At 40.5% G+C, this 25715-nt stretch overlaps 2 protein-coding genes across 2 annotated transcripts; both read right to left on the minus strand.

Moving 5' to 3' along the window:
* Positions 1–1732: 1732 nt before the first annotated feature.
* LOC145438327 (galectin-1-like) lies at positions 1733–9061 on the minus strand. The gene is made up of 5 exons (XM_080315726.1): positions 8840–9061; positions 4804–4833; positions 4643–4722; positions 3928–4093; positions 1733–1972 (listed from the first exon to the last, which is right to left on the minus strand). The coding sequence occupies exons 1-5, from the start codon at positions 9017–9019 to the stop codon at positions 1820–1822; spliced, it is 609 nt and encodes a 202-aa protein (XP_080171852.1). The 5' UTR covers positions 9020–9061; the 3' UTR covers positions 1733–1819.
* Positions 9062–10895: 1834 nt separating this feature from the next.
* Positions 10896–25376, minus strand: LOC145438325 (galectin-5-like). The gene is made up of 5 exons (XM_080315724.1): positions 25076–25376; positions 19867–19896; positions 19725–19810; positions 12382–12544; positions 10896–11093 (listed from the first exon to the last, which is right to left on the minus strand). The coding sequence occupies exons 1-5, from the start codon at positions 25346–25348 to the stop codon at positions 10941–10943; spliced, it is 705 nt and encodes a 234-aa protein (XP_080171850.1). The 5' UTR covers positions 25349–25376; the 3' UTR covers positions 10896–10940.
* Between the last annotated feature and the right edge of the window lie 339 nt (positions 25377–25715).

Raw genomic sequence — 25715 nt, forward strand, 5'->3', positions numbered from 1 at the left:
GAATGGCAGCCACACGACCTACGCTAGCCAATCGTTACTTCCAACATCTCAATACTGATATTGTATATTCTTAACTCGTGCACTAAGTTCAGTTATTGAAAATAATTGATAAATGTAAATTGCGATAAGATAAGTGGAATTCCGATCGTGGTGTGACGATAATGACACGTAAATACCACTGCATGCCTGGGTGGTGCTTCGAATACTCAAAAAACCTTACAAGTTTCTAAAACCATCAAGATTTCCTGTGAAAATTGCTGCGTTTGGATCGAGCAACCAACCAACCAACCAACCAACCATGTAATATACAGTTCCGCTCGAATAATAACATCTCCTTCGTAAATATTATGATATGTGTCCATAATATCCTTGGATTAGTAAGACTACTTTCCGACAACTCAGTCTATTGTAAAGTTCCAATATTTTTACAACGGTTTAGCGGCAAAGAGTAGCAATGGCGCAAAACCAATTGATGCAGGGAATACTTGACAATGGCAAGGTTACGTCACAATACATAAACTATCACGGATTACGGTATACAATTCGCTCGTGATATCAAACGGGTATACGGACTTGCAGCTTTCTTGAACATTTATTACCGCCTACACTTGCTTTTATATGCTCATCGGGAATCACCCTTACCCTGTCACCATATATCAATCACGAATCTTGACTACCAAAATGTGAACGACAGCGGCTGCCGCGAGATTATAGAAGGAATCAAGCTGTATTATTGCATCACCAAACCTTCGAATATGGGTTTGGACATGCGATGTCGCCCGAGCCCGAGTTCGAGTGACTGCATGCGTATGGTCAGTTGGTCACCCAGACATATCAGACCAACAGGCTATATACACGACATCAATCCGTACGAGAGAATGATGATCTGCTCTCTCGATATGGATGTGGTCTCATATTAAAGCTGAAGGTGTCAAAAAGTTTTTTGCAGGTGCCATTTTCTTCAGAAAGTCACAGTATATCTGAAATGAGGCTGAAATCTACCACTCCAATCTTACAGATATCTGTGGTATCGTTTCGTCCTCGAATTTACGTCTCCGATACCGTGCGCGTGCTTAGCATAACTCAACCACCTAGTTACGAAAGTAATACTACCCTCATCTCATCGGACGACAACCATCTCAAATTCACTGCTTGATCGCGTTCAGATTTTTAAGTGATGCGTTCCGGAAATTTCGCAGAGCGATGACGCGTGATCTCGACACGACATGCTGGGTAACCTATAAGAGTGGAAAGTAACACTCGTGTAAATCTGTCAAGTAAAGTTTGAATGCGGGGCTCTCTGATGAAAATGGTTGCTGCCAGCTGAACTCATTTCTCCTAACTTATTCGTGGGGAATTATAATAATTGTACTTTAGAAACCTTAAGTAGTAAAAAGTAAGTATTTTAGTTATAAAATTGGACGGCTAAGACGAATTTTCCTCTGCAATTTGAGAAAAAACACATAAGTACTCCGAAAAAGTGGCAGTGTTTCGTTGCTGTTCACATGTGCAATTACCACTTAAATGATACATAGTATATCGCTTCCAGTGATACCATGGCACCAAATGGTACTGGAAAGAACATGAGTTTATGATGCAATATTGTGGAATAGTGTTTTCTCGTATCGTAAAATGCTGTGTCCGGCAAAGATTCCCGAAAAAGTCACTGATTTATCATCTTGCCATAACCAGGAGTCTATCTATGCACCCACATATGAACACCTGGCAATGATTTCACACGCAACCATCCTTATATTATTACCAAAATATAGCGGTCCAGTTATTCGACATTTTCATAACGAATTCACAAAGATTTCTTCTAATAGAATGTGATGCTTTTGACAGTGACATCACCCTTGACTTGCAATGTGCTGATGGGGTCTTTATCGTCTTTGATTCGACGTGGGAATGTGAAAGCATCTTGACCACCGATCGTAACAGCGAAGACATCCTCTTTGATTGTTATTGTGGTCTGTTGCAATGAGGAAACTAACCGTGAGACTTGTATTCCAGGAATTGAGAAATCATGTATTGGCCACGTTATCAACATATACGTATAGCAGCAGAACCGAAACAGTGCTTCGTCAGCCCCCGAAAACGTTGGTCTTGGGCCCCCATAGGGTGATAAAAAAACTTCTGGGGAGATCTGCCTACAACAAGCACCATCTGCCTATAGGTTTTGCACACTACTTATTAGCGAGTTTCTTGTACTGCTTAGTGAAGCAGTTAATGTCACCTAAACACGCGATGCGCGAAAACATATAATTCATGATTGAATCGTCAATATGATCGGGAATTGCCTATATATTGCTATCAATTTTTCATCCTCCCTCGGCTCACGTAATCAGATTTACCGGTAGAGCTGAGTGAGGTGTCTTGGAAAATGTGGGGCCCGTAGTAATTTAACATATTCGCAGGACCCGTTGGTTTAATGACTTCGTTACATGATGTTATTTCGTGACCTCCTGTCTGCTATGTCAAAAGATATTTAAATCGCCCAGACGCACTAAACTAATATACGCACACGATTTGAAATTGGTATTTTGTCACTGGCAAATATTTTTCTGTGCAGTTAGGCCTTTGACTTGCGCGGGCAGGAACATTCGGCGCCAGCCATTTAGGCGCCTTGGACAATCAAACATATATGCATCGAAGTTTTCTGTCAGCATAAGGGCAGGCCTTTTCGGCCAAGGTTTTCCCGCTGCCGGTCGTTCAGCCGCACTGCTCGGAGTTACAGGACCTAAAACTTCATATGTCTTGATGAGTCGTGGCACGGTAATAGCCGACGTCGAAATGCCCATTTCTATAAATCATAAGTGTTTTTTTCTTGGGGGAAGGGTACACAATAATCAAGATATTTGGCAACAGTAACTCGCGAACAGCGCGAAAAAAAATGAAAAGCTTGCCTACATTTCCGAGAAAATACTCTATAATTTATGATATTTCACGGAAAAATTTTGGGCCCCTTGCGAGCTCGCCACCTCCCGATTGGGGGTTTCGGGGTTCGACAGTTATGGTCCCGCGTAGCAGAAATGACAGGGTTAGCCCAGGGGTTCTCAAAATGGAATCCGTGAAAGGAAAATACGTCATCAAAAAACTACAAAAACATATTATCCTTTGAGAATGACCCCGTGAGTGAGACAGTGACAGCACTGCCTAGTCAATGCATGTAGTATAGCCTAAATCGGGTTCAACTGGATGTGACGACCATTCTGTCATCGGTTTCTCTGACAAATCTTGAAGGGACCAGCAATCAAAAACGTTTAAGAACCCAGGTCTTAGCCTCCTATGGTATATCAAAATGTCAACTGTAATTTCGAATCAAAATTGTTCCTTTAATCCGTACAATGCCGAAATCCACATCTGAATCTGACTTAAATTCGTTCGAAATCGTTATACTAACCAATTTTCGACATTTCCTGTGTGAATGCAAATCTAGTTCATTGAAAATTATTCCGCAGAATCCATTTTTTGGAATTTCATTATCCATGCTGATCACCCCTGATAGCAATACCATAGTAACAGCTATGCGATGGTATTTTAATTGCGACATACGTCGTTCTACATACGCACCCTTATATGACATTTGATTCCTTCCAGCTAATTCATAAGTATATAAAAGCTGCCATCGTTGTCGGTATCGATTTCTATTTAATCGCTACGGCATGATCTGATCTGATCATGATATGCTCGCAATATACTTAATTTACATTCACAGTTTATTAGTGTTATAGATATCTTTGCTTGCCACACCACGATTAGGGGAGTTCAATATAGGCCTACGCGTATCAGAAACGTATGTCGAAATACACCGTGCCAAAACTCGCCACAGTAATATCATTTTGGAGGCACCGAAACCATATACATTCTTCATTGCACAACTCGCGTGAATTCGCAAGGCGGGTACACGAAAATTTCATGCAACACCTGAAATAGCTCGGATGCTTTAAACGGGAAGGCCATTTCCAAATCCTTCACTTCAGCCCCCCAAGAAGTCTTGTTCATGGTGTTGCGTATAATCTTTTTGACACCAAGTCTGGGGTTATAGTGAAAGCATATTCTGCCGTCCTTGGAGTTCAGATTTATGATAAATCTGAAATAGTGAAGAGTCGATTACGGTATATAGATGCTCAGGAAGTACGTTGCCTATATATATAAATATGAATGGTACTCAATATAATGAGTAAATGTATTAAGTCCTGAAGAGGTTCAGAGCTCAGACTTTTGACTGTGGAAACGGGTTACATGCGGACGTAATCATTTACGTCCCCAAACTAGGCGATCACGCCACATCGCACACGTCTTACTTGCTATGCGCTGCAATATTGCCGCTCTTGCTATAAACAGATGGGAGTAGATGACAATATCTAATGACTCCGCATCCGTTTCAAAACGTAATGAAGGTATATAGACTATTATCGTCCCAAATCATTTCCCTATAGCGTATATATGGAAACGGAGCGCTTGAATGCTTACACTGTGACCGGACGCTGTGACTATACTGCGGAAAATATCTGTTATCCGTATTAGCCATATGCGTCACCGCGAACGGATGAAGATGAGTCAATGTTTCAAACTTATCGCTCCAAACCGTAAAAATTTCATCCTGGCTGCGCTTTTCCTATAGTTCTGACGACCATACCTGCTGGAACCTGGAACCCCAGATATTTTAATTTTCCTCCCGACGAGAGATTTGAATGGTATATCGAATGATTCGCCTTTCTGTAATATGTAATATGTAATATGACGAACACATTATGAAGTATACCTGGTCAAAGCAACCAGGACCTATACACTACTTACGGGATTTTCGATCGTTACCGGTTCTTCGCCCTGGAAAAGCAATTGAAAATCACGCAATATTATATAATCGCAACATCGTTTCCGAGAGTTTGATTCTGTTTTTCATCGGTTTCCTGGAACCATACCATACCATGCCCCCACAAAACTTCCTTCACTTGGCTACACCCGTTAGAGTGTAGAGATGATGAATTGTATTTGAACATTATATATATGAATGTATCCCATAAGATGATTACTCATCACTATTCTCAGCAGATATAGTATATACTAATCCTAATGGTTCTCAGCCATTTTGTCATCACGGACCCCTTTATACACCTTCACGCGGATCCCGAGGCCTAATTATTGTACAACCGCCACCTGTCCCGTGCAAATATTAACTGTAACCTAGTGATAAACGGCAATAAAATAACTTTCTCCAAACTACTATCATACTATTCATGTAGAAATTAGGAAGACTTTTATTATTTTAAGGCGAATGCTATAGTTTCATTTCTTGAAATACGCGGTGGTGTCTTGAAAATGTACACTGTGGATTTAATATGAATGTGTGGCGAAAATCCATTTGCACAAAGATAGGCGGTGGCGAATATAATAATAACGAGTACCGCTTCCGGTGACACCTTTGGGTATGATCGCAACATATATGGCACCGAAATTGAGAAAAAGCTCATCGTGAAGTTATTCTGGAAAAGCGGTTATGTAGGCTATATCACACGAGAAAATAGGTTTTCGCATACAATTTTTCTCCAAAACCCCAAGAAAACATCTCTAAGCGGCAATATGTTTGTATTTACGGTTACATACAAAACAAACTAACACGTTTAAATCAAGGCCCTTGTTTAAACCATGTTTTTTTCAAGCAATGAGGTCACGCGTATTCAATTCACAATTCATTCAAAAGTGCAAATATATGATAAATAGCTCCTTTGACGAAATAGGCTTCCGACCCTTGTCAGATATACGGACCAAAAATATCTTTAACCAGGACTGCATCGTCATGCAGCGTTTTCACGTTCGGCGTTCATCACCATCAGAACATTTATCCCGTACCAATGATCTATATCTACGTACTATGGCTGTTGAAACGACTATTTCGAGGGTTCCAACCATCCCATATCGTATACGTCGGCTATATCGGGTGGTAATCGTCCGTAGGCTCATACAACACGTTTTTTGCAAAATATTTACTCAATTATGGCATAATTATACAATTCAAAATAACACAATTATGTTTGTTAATAAAGCCAACTATTTGTTATAAATGCAACCCTATTTGCAGGGTTGTAACCAAGTCACATTGTTCCGAGTTACGAGTCAATCTTAGTTTTGTGGTTTTGACTCGAGTCAAGTCGAGTCATTTTCAATTCATCACCGAGTCGAGTCCGAGTCCAAGTCACCGTTTAAAGGCTCATGTCCGAGTCATAGTGTTATGACTCGAGTCGAGTCCAAGTCACAGTATTGAAGTCATGTTCAACTCATGTTTTCAATCCAGAATTAGCTTATAGCTTATAGGGAATCAACGAATTCATTCTACATGCTATCTGATATAGAACCAACGAATTCACGTCTAGATACCAGCTGATAGAGAATCAGAATCAACAGATGTAGGCTTATGTAGACGTATAGTTTTTCTTTCATATTATCAGGTGGTTGAATAAAAAAAGGTCAGCTTTCCTGCTCAGCTCCCGAAATAGCCGCCGAAGCGTTACTAATAGGAGAGGAAATTTTGGATTAACTACAAATAGAGATTTTCTAATTTTACCGGCCCACCTCATGATATTGTTATATTGTGTAAAAATCTGATTCATAGCAAATTTGGCTCAATTCCAACAAGAAAAAGCGAATTTATTAGAGTGGAATATTTTGGATATGAACAAAATAGTCGGCTTACTACTAGCATATAATTATATTATATGAAATAATTCCTCAACAAAAACACTCCCTTTATTTTCAAATATAAAATTTTCTCCTCTCATATCATTGATTCTACTTTTTAAAATTAAGCCAGATTCAGTGTTCTTTTTATGCAACATAACAATTTTACCAAGTAGCCACCCAGTAAAATAAATAAGAAGTTATTTTTGAACAACCCTATTGTACAAACATCACACAACATTAGCCATTCATTATTACTCACGTGCACAATGCACATACCTAACAAAACGTCAAATGGACGGAGTGTAGGCCTATTGTGTGTTTTCACTGACAGCAGATCAAATAAATGATGAGTTACAGTTCAAAGATACTTAAGTGGAAAGGAGATCCTCATATATGTTTTAGCGGCATGGCCTTAGAATGAATCCACATCTACTGAAACACGTTCCACAAGCATTTTTGAACCACGTTGAAGATTGGATACTCATTATTTCTGGTCGCCCAAAGAATCATCGCCTTCAAATCTACACATGAGCTTATCAGTCTCATCCAAGTACTTGACCATCTGATGTATTTCATTGCCTCTAATTGAACTTTGCTTCGATTGTTTGCTTGTATAATTGAAAAGTCTCGAGGACTTTGATTGCGGAGGATCTATTACCTCTTCATCACAGGATGATTTTGTACAATGCATTGCTACTATATGTGACATTGTCTGCTGTTTTTACGGCGGCATATCTGATATCAGATGAGTGCAACGAAAGCAGTGGCGACAAAAAGCGATATCGGCAGAATTCGTCATATGCGTTGATCTAGCCAGTATGATTCGCAAATTTCTTCATCTTCAAGTCATATAAAATATGCCGAGTCAATGACTTGGGTCGAGTCATGCGTAATGACTCGAGTACAAGTCGAGTCAATCCAGATATTGACTCGAGTCGAGTCGAGTCATTTTCCCTTTTCAAGAAAACGACTCGAGTCAAGTCGAGTCACCAAAAATTCGTGACTCGAGTCTGACTCGAGTCGAGTCATGACTCGAGTCATTACAACCCTGCCTATTTGTATTAGTAGGCTATTGGCAATTTGGCAATTCAAATGAGTTTGCACATTAGAATATTCTATATCTCAGACGGCCATTTTTTTCATGTGAGTCCTAAAGTAGTAGCAGTTATGGAGCGAAACTGCCTCATGATTCTTCTAATTAAAAAATAATACAAATTAGCTTATCAATCATTTTGCAAATTTGTAGGGTCCGCGGACAACGGGTTGAGAACCACTGGTATATACTGTCCGTAGATGTATGAGCATGCGACACTTGACATGCGGTACTTGAGAGTATGTGGGTATAAAGCATAGGGTTTGGGTCGGGTACGTAACATATAGTAACGTTACAAACCCCAAAACAGCAATTTGGCTATATTTACTAATCTACTTGAGTATCAACTCCGGGTACTTCACCACCTCTGCTTACGTGATTGCCGAGTGCAGCGTAAATTCCAAACGGTAAATATAACATTCTCGAAACTCTGGATTCCGGACATTGCGATTATTGCAATGGTTCTTAACCAGGTTCGTGTTTAAGTGAGTCATTGAGTGAGTGAGTAAGCGAGTCGCTGAGCCATTGCGAGTGGTTCACCGGAGGTCTAGGAAAACACATTCGACGACTATGATTCGTGATGACACGCCCATCAGAGCCATTCTGAGCTGCACGTAATCAAGCGCGATCTATAGTGACTTGGTGATACGTCGTGTGTTGTGGCAAACGTTTGGGGCTGGCAATCGAAGCTCTAATATTTAGTAGCCTATTTGTAATCACGCAATTGATTCCACGCTGCTGCGTTTCGACCCATCGATACGAATGTACTTTCCTAGGTGAAGCATCGAATTTCTGAACTCTCTCAAAGCGAACAACACAGATCGCACTCATTTGCGGGTAATCTCCGCGTTTTTTTGCGACATCATATGTATTTTATTCATTTTGTTGTCTTAATACTTGTTAATGTGGATTTGTGGACGAGTAATCTATACTAATGTATTAGAGCTGTAACGTGGTACATTTTTGGTTCTGTGATTCAGCGAAATTTTAGGTTCGCTGAAGGCCTTAATATTAGCATAAGGGTTCGAAAGTTCCGTAACCACTGATTTTGCTGTCGTTTACCTCTTCCTGGTCTACCAGCGGCTCCTTAGGATCATCAGGCGTCTTCTTCGACGCCCCCGCTGGCTTTTTCTGTTTGGTGGACTCCGTTCGCTTGCCCTTTTTCTTCGGCGAGTCGTCTGGTTCCTCAGGCTCTGCTGGGACCATTCCAAAACACTTACAACAACTGGCAACAATTCCCATAGTATCGCACTGCACATTATTATATAACAAGAAATGATTATAGTCAATCATGCGTTTCCATATCAAATGAACGAATGACTAATTCTGATCGCATAGCCATAGAGTTATAGTATATCCCCCATCTTGCTGTCTCTTACCAATTTCAAACAGAATAATCAGAGATAAAACAAAAGGAAAACATATGTGTACGAATATTCCATCCCCAACATGCAATCCCACAAAATTAGAAATTTTAACCTTCACTTACAACCTATCGAGCGACTGCCATGCCACGTAGCACTATAGGAGCGTTTCCTGAACCATTTTTGTTGCTAGCGCCCTTTAATAACCTATATCATTACTCTCGGCGACCCAATGAATTCATATTTTCCGAATTTCAAGTCACATTAAAATTGGTACTACGAAATCCTTTACCTTCAAAATACAATACACTGAAATCATTTAATACAAACAATTTGCTTGTTGTTCTAAGGATGGACATCAGACCTCGGTATACTGTGTTTGATATTGCAATAAGCATCCTACGTTCGACATCAATTTGATTTTAGCCATTTCCACACGATTATTGTTATCGTGATTGATACGGCTTTGCAGAAATATCCTTTGTTCAACGGCAAACCACGGCTGCCTTCGCAGCCTGCAAGTTGACAGTCAGATCATGTCAAGTACCGTGAAATCGAAACGAGTAAACAGAGATTGTGGACATAAGCCTTTTAAAGTAAGCTGGCAATTACTATTCTAGTTGACTCGTAATGCCTTTTCCAATCGTTCGTGTGTATTTGGCGAATCTGAGTCCACGCCCTGGTTCTGGTGACCTTGGACTGGACAGTGGACATCAATCTGTTTTGTTTCATACAATCCCACTTGCACACGAAAAATCCTTTCGCGGGTCTGTTCTATTATTGCATTCGACGCGAAAGACTGTTAGAAATTAGATTACTGACTCGTCAATCTAAAGTTTGGTACGCATAGGTTCCTAAATAGACCCACAGAATTTCGTGCCTATCATATAGTATTTGAGTTTGCGTAGTGACACCTTAATGTATTCTACCTTTAACATGTACAAGCATATCTTTCTATTCAACGATGCGTTTGCCTGTTCACTAGAAGAACAGTACACAGGGTGACGGTCTCCTACAGTATATTCTAAACCGGTCTAATGCGTGGCACCTTCTGATTCTGCTCTCGCTTTGATGCATTTTACAGATGGCAAATAATTCCCAATGTACCCTCAGTAAGCACTCCCGTAATCGGTTGGGGCATCCGGCGCTGTAACGAGCGCCGGATGTGGTGTTCGGCATCAACGCGGGTGATAATAACATTATTTTATTTAAAATACATCCCTTTAAAAGTAGATTTACTCTTGATGTTAATTACGGTCGACTTGGACGCCGATGAGGTACCGATTGATGCGAGCATTGGCTGATTCAATCGGAAGACGCTAGCAAATGTATAGATTCCAATGGATAGTGCTCTGTTACTCGTATATCAAGTCAAGTGACATTCTGAGAGCAAATCATGCATAGGGGGCTATCGCGAAGGGAAATTCCAAGTCGTCATTGCATTATATCTATCATTTATTTCGTTGCATCGCGTTACTGATGCTTGACGCGCCAGACATGTATTGTTTGTTGCCAAGAAAGATATATATGTCACATAGTCAGCTTCAAATGTCGAATATTTGGTTCAGTTATAGCAGGGGCGAAGATGCTGAGAAACAGTTCATGTTCATTTTGCCCCGAACGCTGACATATGGTCTGCTGCATTCTGTCTTAACGTAAGGTAATAATTATTACATCTCTCATACGCTCGGCAGCACGACCAGCACCACCATTCTTCTGACTGATGCGCACTAGTTCCATTGGACAACACAAAATGATGCGACCCGAATATTCGAAAAACTCTTTTTCAATACAAGACTCTAATAGAATCTAATTTGTCTTATTTTCACGTCGCCAGCGGTGCGCAATACGACGATAGGGTCGTTCTCGTCCTTCAGTCGACGCGGGAACTCAAACGCCTTTTGACCATTGATTTCGACACCAAAAACATTCTCCTCGATTGTAATTATGGTCTGTGAGAGAGAATATATCGTGAGGTGTGTACTGCTGGAATCGACATACCTTGCTGGCTAGTGCTAGTAACATTATTAGGCATACACAACGGATATAAGTGTTTGCAGTAGGGATGGTGTGAACGTGAGGTTCGCGTTCGCGTTCTGTGTGTGAACCTCGGAAATTCAGAGGTTCGCGTTCACAACAGAACCTTGATAGGTTCTGCACTGTGAACCTTTTTCATTGCCTATATTACAATTTTCACTTCATTATGACATCTTTAGTACAAATCTATTGCATTTCAACTGCGGGCCACTCTGTGCATGCCGATGGCAGCAGAAAAAATCAACACAAAACGAATATGCACCTTGACAATCTCAAAAATTTTACTTGCTTTGTTACAAAAGTTTGCTCCAAATATCCAGCTTCCCGTTTGTGAATATTTAGCGACTCTCTGCTGAGAGCTCGACTCGCAATCACACAACGTCACGAGCGAAATACACTACATGTAGTCAGCGAATGATGCTTATTCAACCAATCAATCTTGACTTCATATGTTTATTGTATCACAAAAAAACGTGCGATTGGGGTGTTGGCTACTGCTGTACAACTTATTATTGGGATAATATCGGTAGCAAGTATAGAAACCCTGTTTTACACTCTGCTCAAATTCAATGTAGCAATAGTCAGACGCTGAATACATTATCCGGTCTGGCCAAGACTGGTAAGGCGTAAGCATGTATTCCATGGCAAGTCCTCATCGAAATTGTTGGCAAAGCGATGGATAATATTGATTTTATGGAAGTATTATATCATTTGATTGCCTCAGTTGATACATTGAGCGACGTTTAAAACGCCAATATGCACTTCAGCATTGTGGCATTATGTGGCCCGAGTCTTCGCTAGGTATCGTGTATATTAATATACGCTATCACTTCATTGAAAGATAGGGTTGGGATTAGCAATATGACGTCACGTGACGTCATGAGGTTCACGTTCGTGTTCACACAGAACCTTTCAAAAAGGTTCGCGTTCACACGAACCTGAACCTTTCAGAGGTTCACACCATCCCTAGTTTGCAGTTCTCACGTCCAAATCCTATGTTGCAATAAGTTTGGAATGTACATCCGACTTCCATTCGAAATTGCGGACTATAGCATCTGAATGTACCTCCACCAGTACCACACACGGTGAAGCCCCAGATGCCGGGTATGCGTCGTCGCTGTTACGTTATGATAGGGACATTAGGTACAAAGGCGTCATCTTGTGACTGCAGAAAGACGCGATTCAGTCAATTCGATAATTCACCAGAAATTCGACAGAACGTTTGAACGGAAATTCCATTTGCAAGTCTCTCTCTTCATCGCCCCAAGCTGCTGCAGTCATGGTGTTCCGAACGATTTGTTTCCGATTAAGTCTCGGATTATAGTGAAAGCACACATTTTTCCGTGACTTCAGTTCAAATGAGAACCTGCAGAATAAATGGTTCATTAGATTAGTAGAATATGGAAGCTACCGATCCATTTTGCAAACAGGAAGTATTTAACAGAAAAGGTAATTATTCTTAAGGAAATATGTACATAAGCTGATGCCTTATTAATAGCTCGGTTCATCATTTTGCAATTTTGGAGCATGCTAAGGTTGAAACAGGTTGGGAGTCAGAATGGAGGAGCAGACCATACATCCTAGATGGTAGATGCTGAGCTGAGAGACAGCTCGTTTGAGGGGCAGTTCATTTGAATGACAACTGACAGTGACCTTCATTCAAGTGACATTTAATTAAGTTCGGATTGGGTCAATTCAAGTTGACCAACAGTTCATTTGAGTGACAATTCCTATTACAGCCATTCGTTCGGTGTTCGGTCGGTTTATTAGCAAATTTTATCAGTTCAATACTCCACAAAAATTGCGATACAATGAAAAGATAGAAAGGTGTCGAAACGACTTGGAGTAGTCTTTGAAATCAGACACCCGCCTTGGCCTAGGCCAGGGGCGGGCAACTTCTCCAAGTCGGTGGGCCGGATATAGGAAAATTAAGTACTTGGCGGGCCGGATTGCTGAATCGATACATTATTCGCCCATTTATCCACGTATACAAGGAATAAATCGTATTTAAGGAATGTATTTTAACGACACCAATGCAACTTCAAAGCCATTTCTCGCCAATAATGACGAAGACTATGTGGATTTGAGAACAGCACTGTCATACAGCAGGGGTGGCCAATCTTTTTGCCAGTCACGGCCGCATTTCGACTACTCATGTAGCCTACGCCCGCATTCCAGGGAATAGTCGTAATGAACTAGCAGGACGCCAAATACTCATGTTAAAGTGTCTAACTGTCTATGTCCATTTTCGGCGAACTCCGTACTAATCTATTAAATAATGTAGGCTGTTCATAGTCGCGCAAAGCGCGAAAATTTTTCAGATTCATTCATGAATTTCGTCATTAAAATTAGTAGTTCTACATATTATTTCTCATCCCATGTGATCAGATTCACCGGTAGAGTTGGTGGAGGGTCGGTCAGGGCAGGCCAATTATTATTAGTCACTTTGTTGCATGCTGTTCTTTGCATGTCTTGACCTCCCGTCAGGATTGTCGATATAGTGAGGAGAACACGATGCCGAGTTGGTATTTCTATATGTGGCGCGTCTGTTCGCAACTGTATTGTGGGGATCTGATTGCAAAGTGCGCAACTATATTAAAATCGAAAAATAAAGCCACATTGAATCGCGCGCTGCGCGAAGAAACTTTCAAGAATAAATAAAATCTTTCAAGAAATCGGGAGTCAATTCGTAAATTCAAATTATACGTCGACGGCCGCCAACACCTATTAATTGAATTACGTGTCCACGGCCGCACAAATTTGCTTCTACGGCCGCAGGTTGGCCACCCCTGTCATACACAAGGTACCACCATGTCTGCTTTTCTCTGATCAATCAACACACGGTGCAATCGTTCATTAAGATTTCAAGGCATTCAATAAGCCCGGTACCCCAAATTTACCAAGATATCAATGCATTAGGGTTAAGTAGGTGACGAGATAGCGTGGTTGTTATACTGTGCGGCCAGTCTATCTCGATATTGAATTCATGCGGGCCGCGGCCTTGAAATTTGAAATTGGCCCACGACCCGTTTTCAGTTGGCGACACCTGGCATAATCGGTGTCTTACAAAAGCCTAGAAGTGTGCGCCGTGCTACAAGTCGGCGGTTACGGAATCTAAAATAAGAAATATTGGCCTGGTGTATATGACCATTGTCGTCGACAAACACCATTATTACCACAAATGACATTAGGGTTCAGTACATCGTAAATGCCGATAATGCAAGTCTTCTCGCTTCGACGAACTTACGCGTAAGCTCCACCCTCGCTCGCTGTACGTACATACATATGTATAAAACATACAATCACTAAAATGTATGTGAGCAAGTATAGTGGGGAATCTCGGAAGACTGGGGCCGGCGGGCCACATTATCATGTAAGACGAAAAACTGTCCGCGGGCCGGACAAAATCCCTTCGCGGGCCGGATCCGGCCCGCGGGCCGTATGTTGCCCACCCCTGGCCTAGGCGATGTAAAGAGTAGGCATGCACACTAGGGCTATGACTAGAAAAAAAATTCAAAATCTTGTGTGTCTCGTAGTCACAAATGATGAGCTTTTGTGTCCTGGTTTCAAAATTCACAAAAGTTAAGACTGTTTAAACAAAAACCTCCCACACAAAATTTTTCCAGTTTTCACTGTATCGAGGATAGGCTTTCTTTTGTAGATACAGACTATATAATTCATATATCGACTGATTTGATTTTAACTGACCAAAATTCTAATTGCGAAGATTTAAAATAGTATTTTGGTAAATTTTGATCGCCCAGATTGAAATATTCCTATCGTGTTCTTGTTTAAAGTCAAAATTAAATAATTAATAAATAATTATTAATTCCGATTTTAGATGTGGACTGTATATATCGTATAATTTCGATTTGTCTGACACAAATCAAACTGGGTGTTCGAAAAGGCGAAAGTAGAACAACTCTAGATATTTTCAGCGGTCTGGAAAACCGATTAGAAGAATATGTTATATAGGAAAATGCGAAAATCTCATATATCATATGTGACACCGTAGCATCTGTTGATACTGGACGACAGAATGGCGTTGTTTCGAAACTGCAAAATGCAATGATGAGCAAGGGTTTTCATAAACCACAATATATTGTTTGCCAACATCATATTATCGATTCTTAACGCATATATAAGAGTTCTTCAATCCAACGTCTTCAACAAATCCGACTCTCAGCTACAAATTTGGAGATGATGTGTTAAAACACTACGAAAATTTGGTGCAATCCACCAAGCAAGAATTTCAGATGAAAATATTAGAAAACCGAAGATGGAGGGATGATTTTAAGTTTATCAATGACCTGTGCAGAGCATGCTGCTCTTTCAAAGAAAATAGTATAGATTACCACTAATCAAATGGCATATACTTCCATCTCTACGCAATGCGAGGTGGTGCTCAAGGGCCATGATTTCGTACGTCCAAATCCCCAGATGGAGAATAACTCTGGAGATATCATTAGTCATCGCAAATGCGTGTCAGGAAGACTGGTATTCTAACCAGATGTCTAAAGATGGAATATACTAGAGCCCGACCGATTGTCGGTTCGTCGATAATAACACTTCGAAAGAATTATCGGAATCGGCCATTGGAGCTGAAAATTTATCGGCAATTTACGTGTGACGTCACAGCATGGCGGTAGGAAGCCAGAAAGCTATAATCTTTGACCGCTAGACTGAGAATATTGATATATTTCATATAGCTTAAACTTTACAGGTGTCCAGATGCAGCCTTTCTTGTTTATTTCATGTTCAAGTATAACAATGGCTGTAAAGATGTTCAAATAAATGCCCTGAAGCTTTGAAAATGTGCTTATCCAACTTCTTTTGAATATCGGCTGAATGTATTGGGGTTATCGGTCAAGGTGTGAGATATGGGTTTTATCAGTATCGACCCAAAAATCCAATATCGGTCGGGCTCTAGAATATACCAAATATTATTTGCTGCTATCTTTGCGGTCGAATGTCCTGCAGCGATAAAGTGCCTCAAAACCCCATTGGAAGTTGGATATGTCCGTCGTAGATGTCCCTGGCACTATAACATAATAACAGAAAGGGAAGTCAAATTGATGGATGAACTTTACAAGAAGTGCAATAGGACATACATTTGAAGATTAAATTTGTAGCAAAGAATATCTTTGAGTTTTAAATTTTTCTAAATTTGGACCAGTGTCGGAAATTAACCTTAGTTTGTGCGGGACATTTTTTCGATTTGAACAAAATGATTATAATTTTATTAATTTATACCGAAATGTTCATCAAGTCCTGCTACAAGCAAAAAAATTTTTTTTTAGACATTACATTAATGCACACTGAATGAAAAGTAAAGGAAGATAATATAGAAAAGAAAGCGACAAAAATGAGATGGCATGTCACGGAAGGCGAGATCGATAGTTCAGGTCGTGGTTCGGTAATCTTGAGGACGGACTCATATTTATTTATTAGACGTTGCTTGTATTTCGACTTGGATGTGGACATGCTCATCGACTGTCGGATAGCCGGTGGGACACTGTTCCATACGTCATATTTGATAGAGCGATGATCATTTCGGTCGATCATATGATAATTGGACTACGTGGACGCGCGTGTGTCGTACTTGTGCGCTTTTGATTCCGAGGTAAAGAAGTCAGTGAAATATTCGGGGCAATGACCGCAGTGGAACTAATTCATAAACTTGGCGATTTCTAGTTTCTGCATATCTTTTATGTTTGGGACAACGAATCTCTTCAGCAGCGACTTGTTGGATGGACAATCAGGCCCATTTGGAACCCTAGCTATGACACGGAGTACTTTCTGCTGTAGTTTTTGCAGAGGCTCGAGTGCAGTTTTACTGGCAGCATCCCCAACAGAGGATGCCATATTGTAACTTTGATTCGATGAAGGATTTAAAGAGTGTCAAAAGAACCCAGGCAAGCATGCAGCGTCTAAGGCAGGGGTGGGCAAACTACGGCCCGCGGGCCGCATGCGGCCCTCCACACCGTTCTCTGCGGCCCGCGAGAGTCTAAAGAAACTTAATAAAAATATTGATAAAATGCGTACTAAAAATCGAATTAATGCAGGGACTTGATTAAACTTTTGCTTAGTATATTTCACCATGAAAATTCTAAGGCAGTGGTTCTCAAACTGATCTCAACTGAAAAAAATTTTCGCGCTCTGCGCGATTTACATCCCGTTCATAATTATTGCTGTGTAGTTAGTCTGAATTTCATATTTAAAAATATCTCATCCACAGTCGCAACCTTCCATGCCATCAAACTATCAGTTAGGTTTGCTAGAATCCTGGTTGCGTTTTGTGATATGACGATAAGGGGCGCGCGATATCTTTAACCATCATAAGGGGGGGGGGGGCGTGTCTTAAAAATTTGAGAACCACTCTTCTAACGTAATTACTTCCTATATTAGTTTTTAGCTTTAATCTCTGGCACGACAGCCCGATCTCAAGGCCCACGCAGTTTGAAAGGTTTAAACTGCTAAACATCACAGGAATCCTATACGAGATTGACATAATTCGGATAACGAGTTTGATTTCAGATTGGCCACTCCAGTTTTAATTATTTCAGTGATGTGCTTATAAAAAACGATTCGCGCGTGTCTTCGGCAGATTCGCTCCCTATATGCGTAGAATTAGGGTATTTATATTTTATCTACACATAGCAGAAGCGTGTTTGAAGCTAACGTGGTTATGATGTTGTCAGCATTGTGTGTCCCGGAACTGAACCAATAGTGGAATTAGTAAATCTATGAACAGATCACTGCTCACAGATTTATATTTCAATCCTGTTCTAAGAATCGGGACAACCGACTTTCATCTCTATAGTTTTGACAAATTGGTTATTGAGGTTGACCTGCCTATGAAATCTCGCCACTGTTTTTGACGCGTGTACGATATCATCAAAGCAATGTTCATATTGTTTAAATAAACTAATATATTATCTCCATGTCCTCACTATATAATCAAATGCCAATATTGCGTTTTGGTCTATAATCCCAATTTTATATAGAGCTGCCCGCAAATGGATTCAGATGTTGAATGCGGCCCGCGAGCTCAAAAGTTTGCCCAACCCTGGTCTAAGGACTTAGAACAGGCCAAACTTCATTTGAGAGATAGGTCGATTCAAGTTACGTTAGGGTTAGATCTGCGCTAGAGTTAGTGGTGACACTCTATGGTTCAAATGAAACGGTTCAATTCTTCGCTCGAATGAACGTTAGCTTTGTCACTCAAACCATTCAAATGACTCTTTCCAATATGTCACTCAAATGAGCTCTCCCTCAATTGATGCGCAATCTGCTCAGTCTTCGGGTAAATTCAGGTTTTCGTTTGGATCGAAAAATAGATCAAGTAGAAGGTGTGAGTAAAGTCCCATTACGCCGGCCATAAACATTATCAGCGAATATCTTGAGACAATTCAAAAAGTGACAGGTCTCACCTGCAAAATGTAATGTAATCATTTCGAATTCAATTATAAAAATGACTCTTGTGGACAATATTTGCTTTCAGTATCTGGCAAATTCTAGGTTAAGTCGAAAATGTGACTGAATAATCAAAAAGTTGACATAGCTCGTCGTATTGCATGCTGAGTACAATTATACTAGTACCTCTTATTGTGAACGCCTCTGTGACTGTCGAACTGAGTTCCGAACTGCGAACTACGTATGGTTATGTCTCGAATATATAATGTAAATGTGCATGTATAAAGGTCTACCATCTACATGCTTATTTTGCTAGCTCGCACATTTAGCGCTATCCTGTCAGAGTATTTTTTCACACTCTCAATGATTTGCAAAATATTGTATAAAAACAATTCACTTTAGGTTTCGCGATCATGCGTGACGACTGATTTGTAAATTTAGAAATCCACAATACGGCGTTTACGCCCGGCTAGCCGCTTGCTTTTAAATTGCGGTGGTGAAATAACTATAGCCTGCTACATTCAGAACCAGCAGATTGAAAGGACAGTGTGAGGGTGGTCGACTTTTAGGAGTGTGTGTATTATTACTACAGAGTGTAATCGGTATGACCGGCGGTTTTATCATTTTCATCTTCTCAGAGAGACAACGTAAAACGCCATACACAGATCACAATGCCATTTAATGAACTGATAGGAGGATGCTGCGTCTTTCAATGTAACATCCACCTCGACATAATGCCCAATGAAGCACTGGTTAAATATTCATTGACTCGGTAGCGTAACAGGCTTTCACAACACGTTTACGGGAGGGGGGTCGTATACAATTTTAGAGATTGAACACCAGAGGTGGTCAAAGTAGTCACCATCGCTACTCAAGTAGAAGTAGAAGTAAAGCCGGAATTTTTACTCAAGTAGAAGTAGGAGTGGTGGTTCACAAGTAAGTAGGTATTCTACGTTTATTTTGTCTACAAAACTGAAATTTGTCCAGTAGAACTAGTCTAAAATCATAACTACTTGAAAAGTAGTTTGAATAGGCAAAATCTAGTTCAAGTACTTCAAAAAGTAGAAGTACTTTGTTACTGACCACCTCTGTTGAATACCTATCAGAGAGGCTTTGATCAAAGGTAATACCCGCCCGTATCGCTGGTCGGTTGACCAGATATTTCAATCTTCTTCCCAACGAGAGCAGCGAACGGCAGTTTAAATACTCCGTTTTCCTGCATATGGTGAAGATATAGTAATATACTAATTCTTCGAATTTTGAAATACTTACGGGAATTTTGATCGTTACTGGGCTTTCCTTCTGAAAAAGCATTCGAGAAATAAATAATACAAAATATCAAAGTATTTGCGTAAATTTATTAGCCCTCCGAACCATGCTATAATTGGATAATGCGTTAATGTCATTAACTTGATGTATGCGATAATGCTAAAATATAACATCACATTTAACCTATACCATATATGACATTAACCATCGATATAGCGGAAAGTATACAATCCGGCGTATTATAGTTGTGGCCACAATGCATAACAATGGGACTAAATTGATTTATTGGGTGAACACTGAGCAGTGAACAACCTACAGTTTTCTTCATGGGTAGGCTTATCGTGAAAAATTGGTGATGTCTAGTGTCAACTGTATAGCGTCTACGAAGGCGTAATTTAAGTAGAGATAGTGCGAACGTGTTCGAGTTCTGTGTGCGAAGTTCTGTGAACCTCCGAAATTTAGAGATTCGCGTTCGCCAGCGAACCTTGGTAGATCCTGCACTGTGGAAATTTTATAGAAATTACAATTTTTTGTTATTTCAAAATCTTTGAGATGAAATACTTACGTTTCAACTTCATATCAACCTATATGGCGCTGGCAGCAAGCATACTGAACTTCAGCGCTAAGCTAAAATTCACTTAGCCAATTTCAACAATTTTATTTGCTGTATCGAAAAGTTCGATTGAAATATTCATCTTTTCCGTTTGTAAATATTTACGACACTCTGCGCCGCTACTGTCATTGCAGTTATAGCTTGGCCCGGAATCACTCAACATTACGAACGTAATAATGCGACCTGCGCTGGCTCAACCAATCAATTGGCGATTCAACGAAATTGATGAAGAGAAAGCATCGTTGACCAAGGTTAAAAGTTTTGCTTGCTAAATGTTCATGTCAACATGTATGATATGCGAGGACTTTAATATTATTCGGACTGAGGCAAAAGTTGCTTTATAATACTATTCTTTTCGAAAATGACGATTTAAAGAGAATTGGAAATAAATTATCCGGATTGATGCAGACTTCAACATTCGGACTCAAGATTGCAGGCCAATATCCATTAATCCTGATAAATATGCACAATGCACAGCGTACATACATTTGTACGCAGCCTAAATGTAGTCAGTGGGAGTTGACAAGCTCAAGCGTAGCAATCCAGATTTGATATTGTCGAACGGCAGAGTGGAAATGTGCTATTATTGCGTTTTAAAAATAAATCTATTTTGTCACCCAAGTATGGTACTGTGGAAACCCGAGGTTTCCAGAATGTTTTGTATTTGCCGTTTAGAATATTGTTGCGCGTGGTATGGCAGGAGACCGCGTGTTGACTGAGTTGAGTAAGGAGTTGGCTGAGAGCGTGGCTGAAGATGGATGCGAGTGAGTATGTCTCTGTGTTTGGTAGCCTAAAGTATTAGTAGTTGGGGGCAGCAGCGTGAAGTAGTGGTGGTATTAGGCAGTTGGGGCGTGAAGTAGTAGGTAGTTGGTCTTGTATTTGCGGGCTTGAGTTGGATGTACCGGTCGGAATCTCTGCGCGGATAGGCTGGGGCACGGCCTAGTCACTGACGGTGCTGCGCGAGCACCTAGGGAGTGATGTTGCCCCGTTGGTAGTCCGTACTCGCTTGTAGATGGCAAGACTGCTGCTGGGCTAGATTTAGGCTGATAGGTATGTGTGCGTGAAGCTTGGGTGGAGTTTTGTTACAGTTTCCTGTGCAGTGTGTATCGTATAGGACAGTGGTTCTCAACCTTTTTGGCTTCGCGGACCCCTTTTGACCGTCTCGGACTCTCGCGGACCCCCTCAAGTTTTAGTTCAATTTTAGCTCTATTATGGTGCAACCTTCATCTGTTTTGGGCAAATATGAACTGTAGGATTGTGATAAATAGCAAAATAATAATTATTCTTGAAAACAACATGATGCTATTTATGTAGAAATTGGTAACCTTTTATTATTTTATTAATTTTGCTGCTGTATTTCTTGAAGTACGTGGTCGTATCTTGAAAATCCGTGTCTTCGTTTTGACATGAACGAGGAGTGTCGGAAACAATTTCCGCAAAGATAGATGGAGGCTAATGCAATATTAACGCATAACGCTTCCGAAGATACTTTTGGTGTGATCGCAACATTTATGGCAACAAAGTGAGGAAACAGATAGCGCATAGCGCAGCGACGGGCAACATACGGGCCGCGGGTCGGATTCGGCCCGCGACGGCATTTTGATCGACTCTCGCAGAGAGTTTCTATCGTCAAAGTGAAATCCTAATCTAAAAGTATAGGCAAATTTTATGCGCCAAAGAATGGATCCAAGTTTTCCAACCTGAGGAAGACTGTCATGAAACGACTTGTTCTGTTCGGGTTTACATATATATATTTACGAAGAAACATTTTCGACCATGAACAATTAAACATTACCAAGTCAAGGCTGCATACCAATATAACTGGTGATATGAATGACAGGGTCGGAGCGTAATGCTTTGATATCAACGAAACACTCCTTGTTCATCAAAAAAACAGCCTTGTCAATAGGGCATCCGCAATAAGAATGCACCAAATCTGATAGCCAAGTTTTAAGAGCTGGTATATTATTGTCCAATTTATGACGAATTTCAGCCGAAAATATTCGGGTTCATTTCAATATGAATATACTATTCAATAGTGTATTGAAGTTCTGTACCTCCAAGAAGCTGTTCAAATAGTGGTTATGTATATTACAGGATATAATGGGTTTGGTGGCGAGGTTTCACTTCCGGCAATGGGACAAATTAGGGAAATGCTTCGGAAATTTTTATTTCAAGCCACTGTTCACTAATTTGATGAGACTGACAACTTCAAATCGAGAAGGTTTCGCAGACATTACGAAGTCACCCTGATTGACGTTACTATATCTCCATATTATTATTTTTTCCACAAACCCCAACAAAGCGTCTCTAAACAGCAATATGTTTCTATTAGCAGGTTATTGGAAAATTGGCAATGAAAGTGAATTTCGACACTACGATTGTTCATGTCAGACGATTATTATGATGATATGAGTCATGAGGTTTTAGCAGTTGTGGTGCGAAACTGCCTCATGCTTTCTCAAATTAAAAAAATAAAATAAAAATTAGGTTATCAACCATGCTAAAAATTTAGAGGTCTTGCGGACCCCCTGAAATTGCTTCGCGGACCCCCGGTTGAGAACCGCTGGTATAGGAGTTATAGATCGTCTGGGTTCCGTTATATGTGTCCGTGTGTATCGTTATTATGAGTTTCTTGTGTCGTATTAATATAATCTTATAACCGCACAGACTTGTGGTGTTGTCGGTTGTGCCTTGAATGTAAGTGTCATTTCAGCAGGCGGCAGTCGCAAAGAGACGAGGTCCCGAGCCCAGTAACACACCCGTGTTCCCCGTTATTGCTGCTGGTATACGCCGTAACGGGGTCGCTACAGTACAATGTACATTTTACACGTACACAGTTATCTCCTTCTGGAAATGTCATTTTTGCAATCAGAATTGTGACGTCACGTAACGTCAGAGCTCCGTGATCACGTTCACGTTCACATCGAGCCTTTATGAAGGTTCGTGTTCACGTGAACCAGAACCTTTAAACAAGGGGTTCACACCATTTATTGTGTTAGTCTACCACATTCTTGGCGAAACTCTAAAGGTGATATACGAAAACATTGTCTATCTCAGAATTATACCGCGGTATGAATTTGAACATATTCTGATCACATTGATGCTTGACAAATTAAAATAAGCAGAAATAGTGTACGAATAAGGAACTCAATCACATAGGCATGTTGGAATTGAAAGGTTTGTATCAGGCGCGTAGAATATAAAACACTGCCTTACGTCATGAATCGATCGCAACCGTCTCCTCCGCGAAGGATCCAAATAACTAATGATTGAATAATGAATATATACCGAGAAAAAAACGACGATGAATAATAATGATTGGCTCAAATTCGCTCTAAATTGGAACGCAAAAAAAGCAAATGCTGTTTGGTCGCCAACAAGTAAGGTTTGGCATTCGCAGACGACATATCAAGCAACATTTTGCTACTTTTTATTAAGATTTACTTTCTCGAAAAGCGAAGTTTTTTCATTAATGCTCGAATGATGCAGAAATGGGAAGGGTAGTTTTAGTTCCTTCTTTTAGCAACGCGCGTGAGCTGATCAAATATCGATTTCAAGCCGCCTTTGCGATGGTCCACATTCGGGACTGTAAGTATTGAAGCTGGCTCCGTATTGTGTAGGGTCACCACACGTCCTACTTAAGGAGAATTTGTCCTACTTTTTTCGGAAAATGGAAAATGTCTTCCGAGGAAGCCTAAATGTTCTCTTTTTTGGCAATTCACCCACCCTTACAGCTTTTACAGGTAGGTTGATGGACAGGATCAACTGAATATCGGCATTAATGACGTGAGATAGGTAATACGGACGTTAGGGCAGGTCATTCTGGAGTCAAGTGAAATTGATGACCTTTTTTAGTCAATACCTTAAAATTAATCTAGAAAGGAGCTAATTACAGAATCGAGGCAAAGTGAAGATTTTTTTAGTCAACACCCTAAAATTAATATAAAAATGTCTTTATAGTCAACACAAGTAGATTTCTGAAAAATATAACAAAATCTGCCGGTTTCAATTTTGGTCAGCTAACTTCTTTGACTTGGTAAAATTGTCCCCCTTTCCTGATTCCAAAATATGGGAACCCTAGCATTGTGCAAATGTACAAATTGTCGGCTAGACGAGTGGTTTCCAATCTTTTCCGACTCATAATAGCCCCCTTATCAATCTCGACAAAAATTTTCGCCCCCGTCGTATTTAAGGATCCGTAAAGAGAACATTTAATCACGAAATATATTCATTATTCACCTAACTCTGATCGCTTGTGAATTGACTAAAAGAACGCCATTTTCCCGATGTGGTAAAGGTGCTCGAAAAACTGGTTTCTGCGTCTACTTTCCGTAGTGTCATCCGTTTTATTCGCGACATTTGCAGAATAAGCCGTTTTCACGTGCTTTTTACCGTGATAATTCACGGTTCTAACATTTTCGACCCCCTGTCGCCCCTTTGGTATTTACCCCCCTTGTTTCCCTGAATCGCCCACTAGTGGCGATATCGCCCACGTTGGAACCACAGGCCTAGACCAATGTGGCATTTCTGCTGTAAACTCTTTTGCGTATGTTGTTCTTTTGATATATAAATGTGAAACGTATCATAATCGAACACCTTTTTCTCAGTTCTTAGCGGTTTCGTTGGATCATCAGGTGTCGCCGCTTCCGTTGGCTTCGTCGGCGTTTTCGCTGGCTTGTCAATACCGGTAGTTGTAGTACTTTGGCCGGGGTTCGTCTGTTTTGTATGATTTATTGACTTGGGCTGTTTCTTCTCAATGAGTAGTTCGGTCGGGTCGGCTGGATCCATGGCAGCCGATTCGTCAATAGACCCTTCCTTCTCATCAGGAATTATTCCAAGACATCCACAACAACTAGCAACACCACCCATAATATCGAGCTCCACATTAGAACGAACAGAACGGATAAGTCATTCGCAAGATTCCAAATAAAGTGACAACACAATATTAACCTATTCGAACAACCACAATAAGAACGCTCTATAGGTTTATCAACTAAAATTTGGATGCAACCAACTGCAAGAAATAAGACACACCCTCCCAAGCACAGATATAAGGAACTAAGAAAGCAACGAATCGTCAAATCGTTTAGAATGCAACGAACTACAAGAAAATAAGACACACCCTCCCAAGCACAGATATAAGGAACTAAGAAAGCAACGAATCGTCCAATTGTTTAGAATGCAACGAACTACAAGAAAATAAGACACACCCTCCCAAGCTCTGCAGATATAAGGA

Source organism: Botryllus schlosseri, chromosome 4 (genome assembly GCF_051294905.1).
Source record: "Botryllus schlosseri isolate E-star chromosome 4, Bs_hap1, whole genome shotgun sequence".
Taxonomy (NCBI): Eukaryota; Metazoa; Chordata; class Ascidiacea; order Stolidobranchia; family Styelidae; genus Botryllus; species Botryllus schlosseri.

What these genes read in the sequence shown, in the direction of transcription:
- LOC145438327 (XM_080315726.1), bottom strand. Translation starts at nt 9,019, where the DNA reads ATGGGAATTGTTGCCAGTTGTTGTAAGTGTTTTGGAATGGTCCCAGCA. An exon ending in CGCTGGTAGACCAGGAAGAG is followed by an intron (nt 4,834 to 8,839) that starts GTAAACGACAGC and finishes TTGCTTTTCCAG; the next exon opens with GGCGAAGAACCGGTAACGAT. An exon ending in CGGTAACGATCGAAAATCCC is followed by an intron (nt 4,723 to 4,803) that starts GTAAGTAGTGTA and finishes TACATATTACAG; the next exon opens with AAAGGCGAATCATTCGATAT.
- LOC145438325 (XM_080315724.1), bottom strand. Translation starts at nt 25,348, where the DNA reads ATGGGTGGTGTTGCTAGTTGTTGTGGATGTCTTGGAATAATTCCTGAT. An exon ending in CAGTAACGATCAAAATTCCC is followed by an intron (nt 19,811 to 19,866) that starts GTAAGTATTTCA and finishes CACCATATGCAG; the next exon opens with GAAAACGGAGTATTTAAACT. An exon ending in AACGTTCTGTCGAATTTCTG is followed by an intron (nt 11,094 to 12,381) that starts GTGAATTATCGA and finishes TCTCTCTCACAG; the next exon opens with ACCATAATTACAATCGAGGA.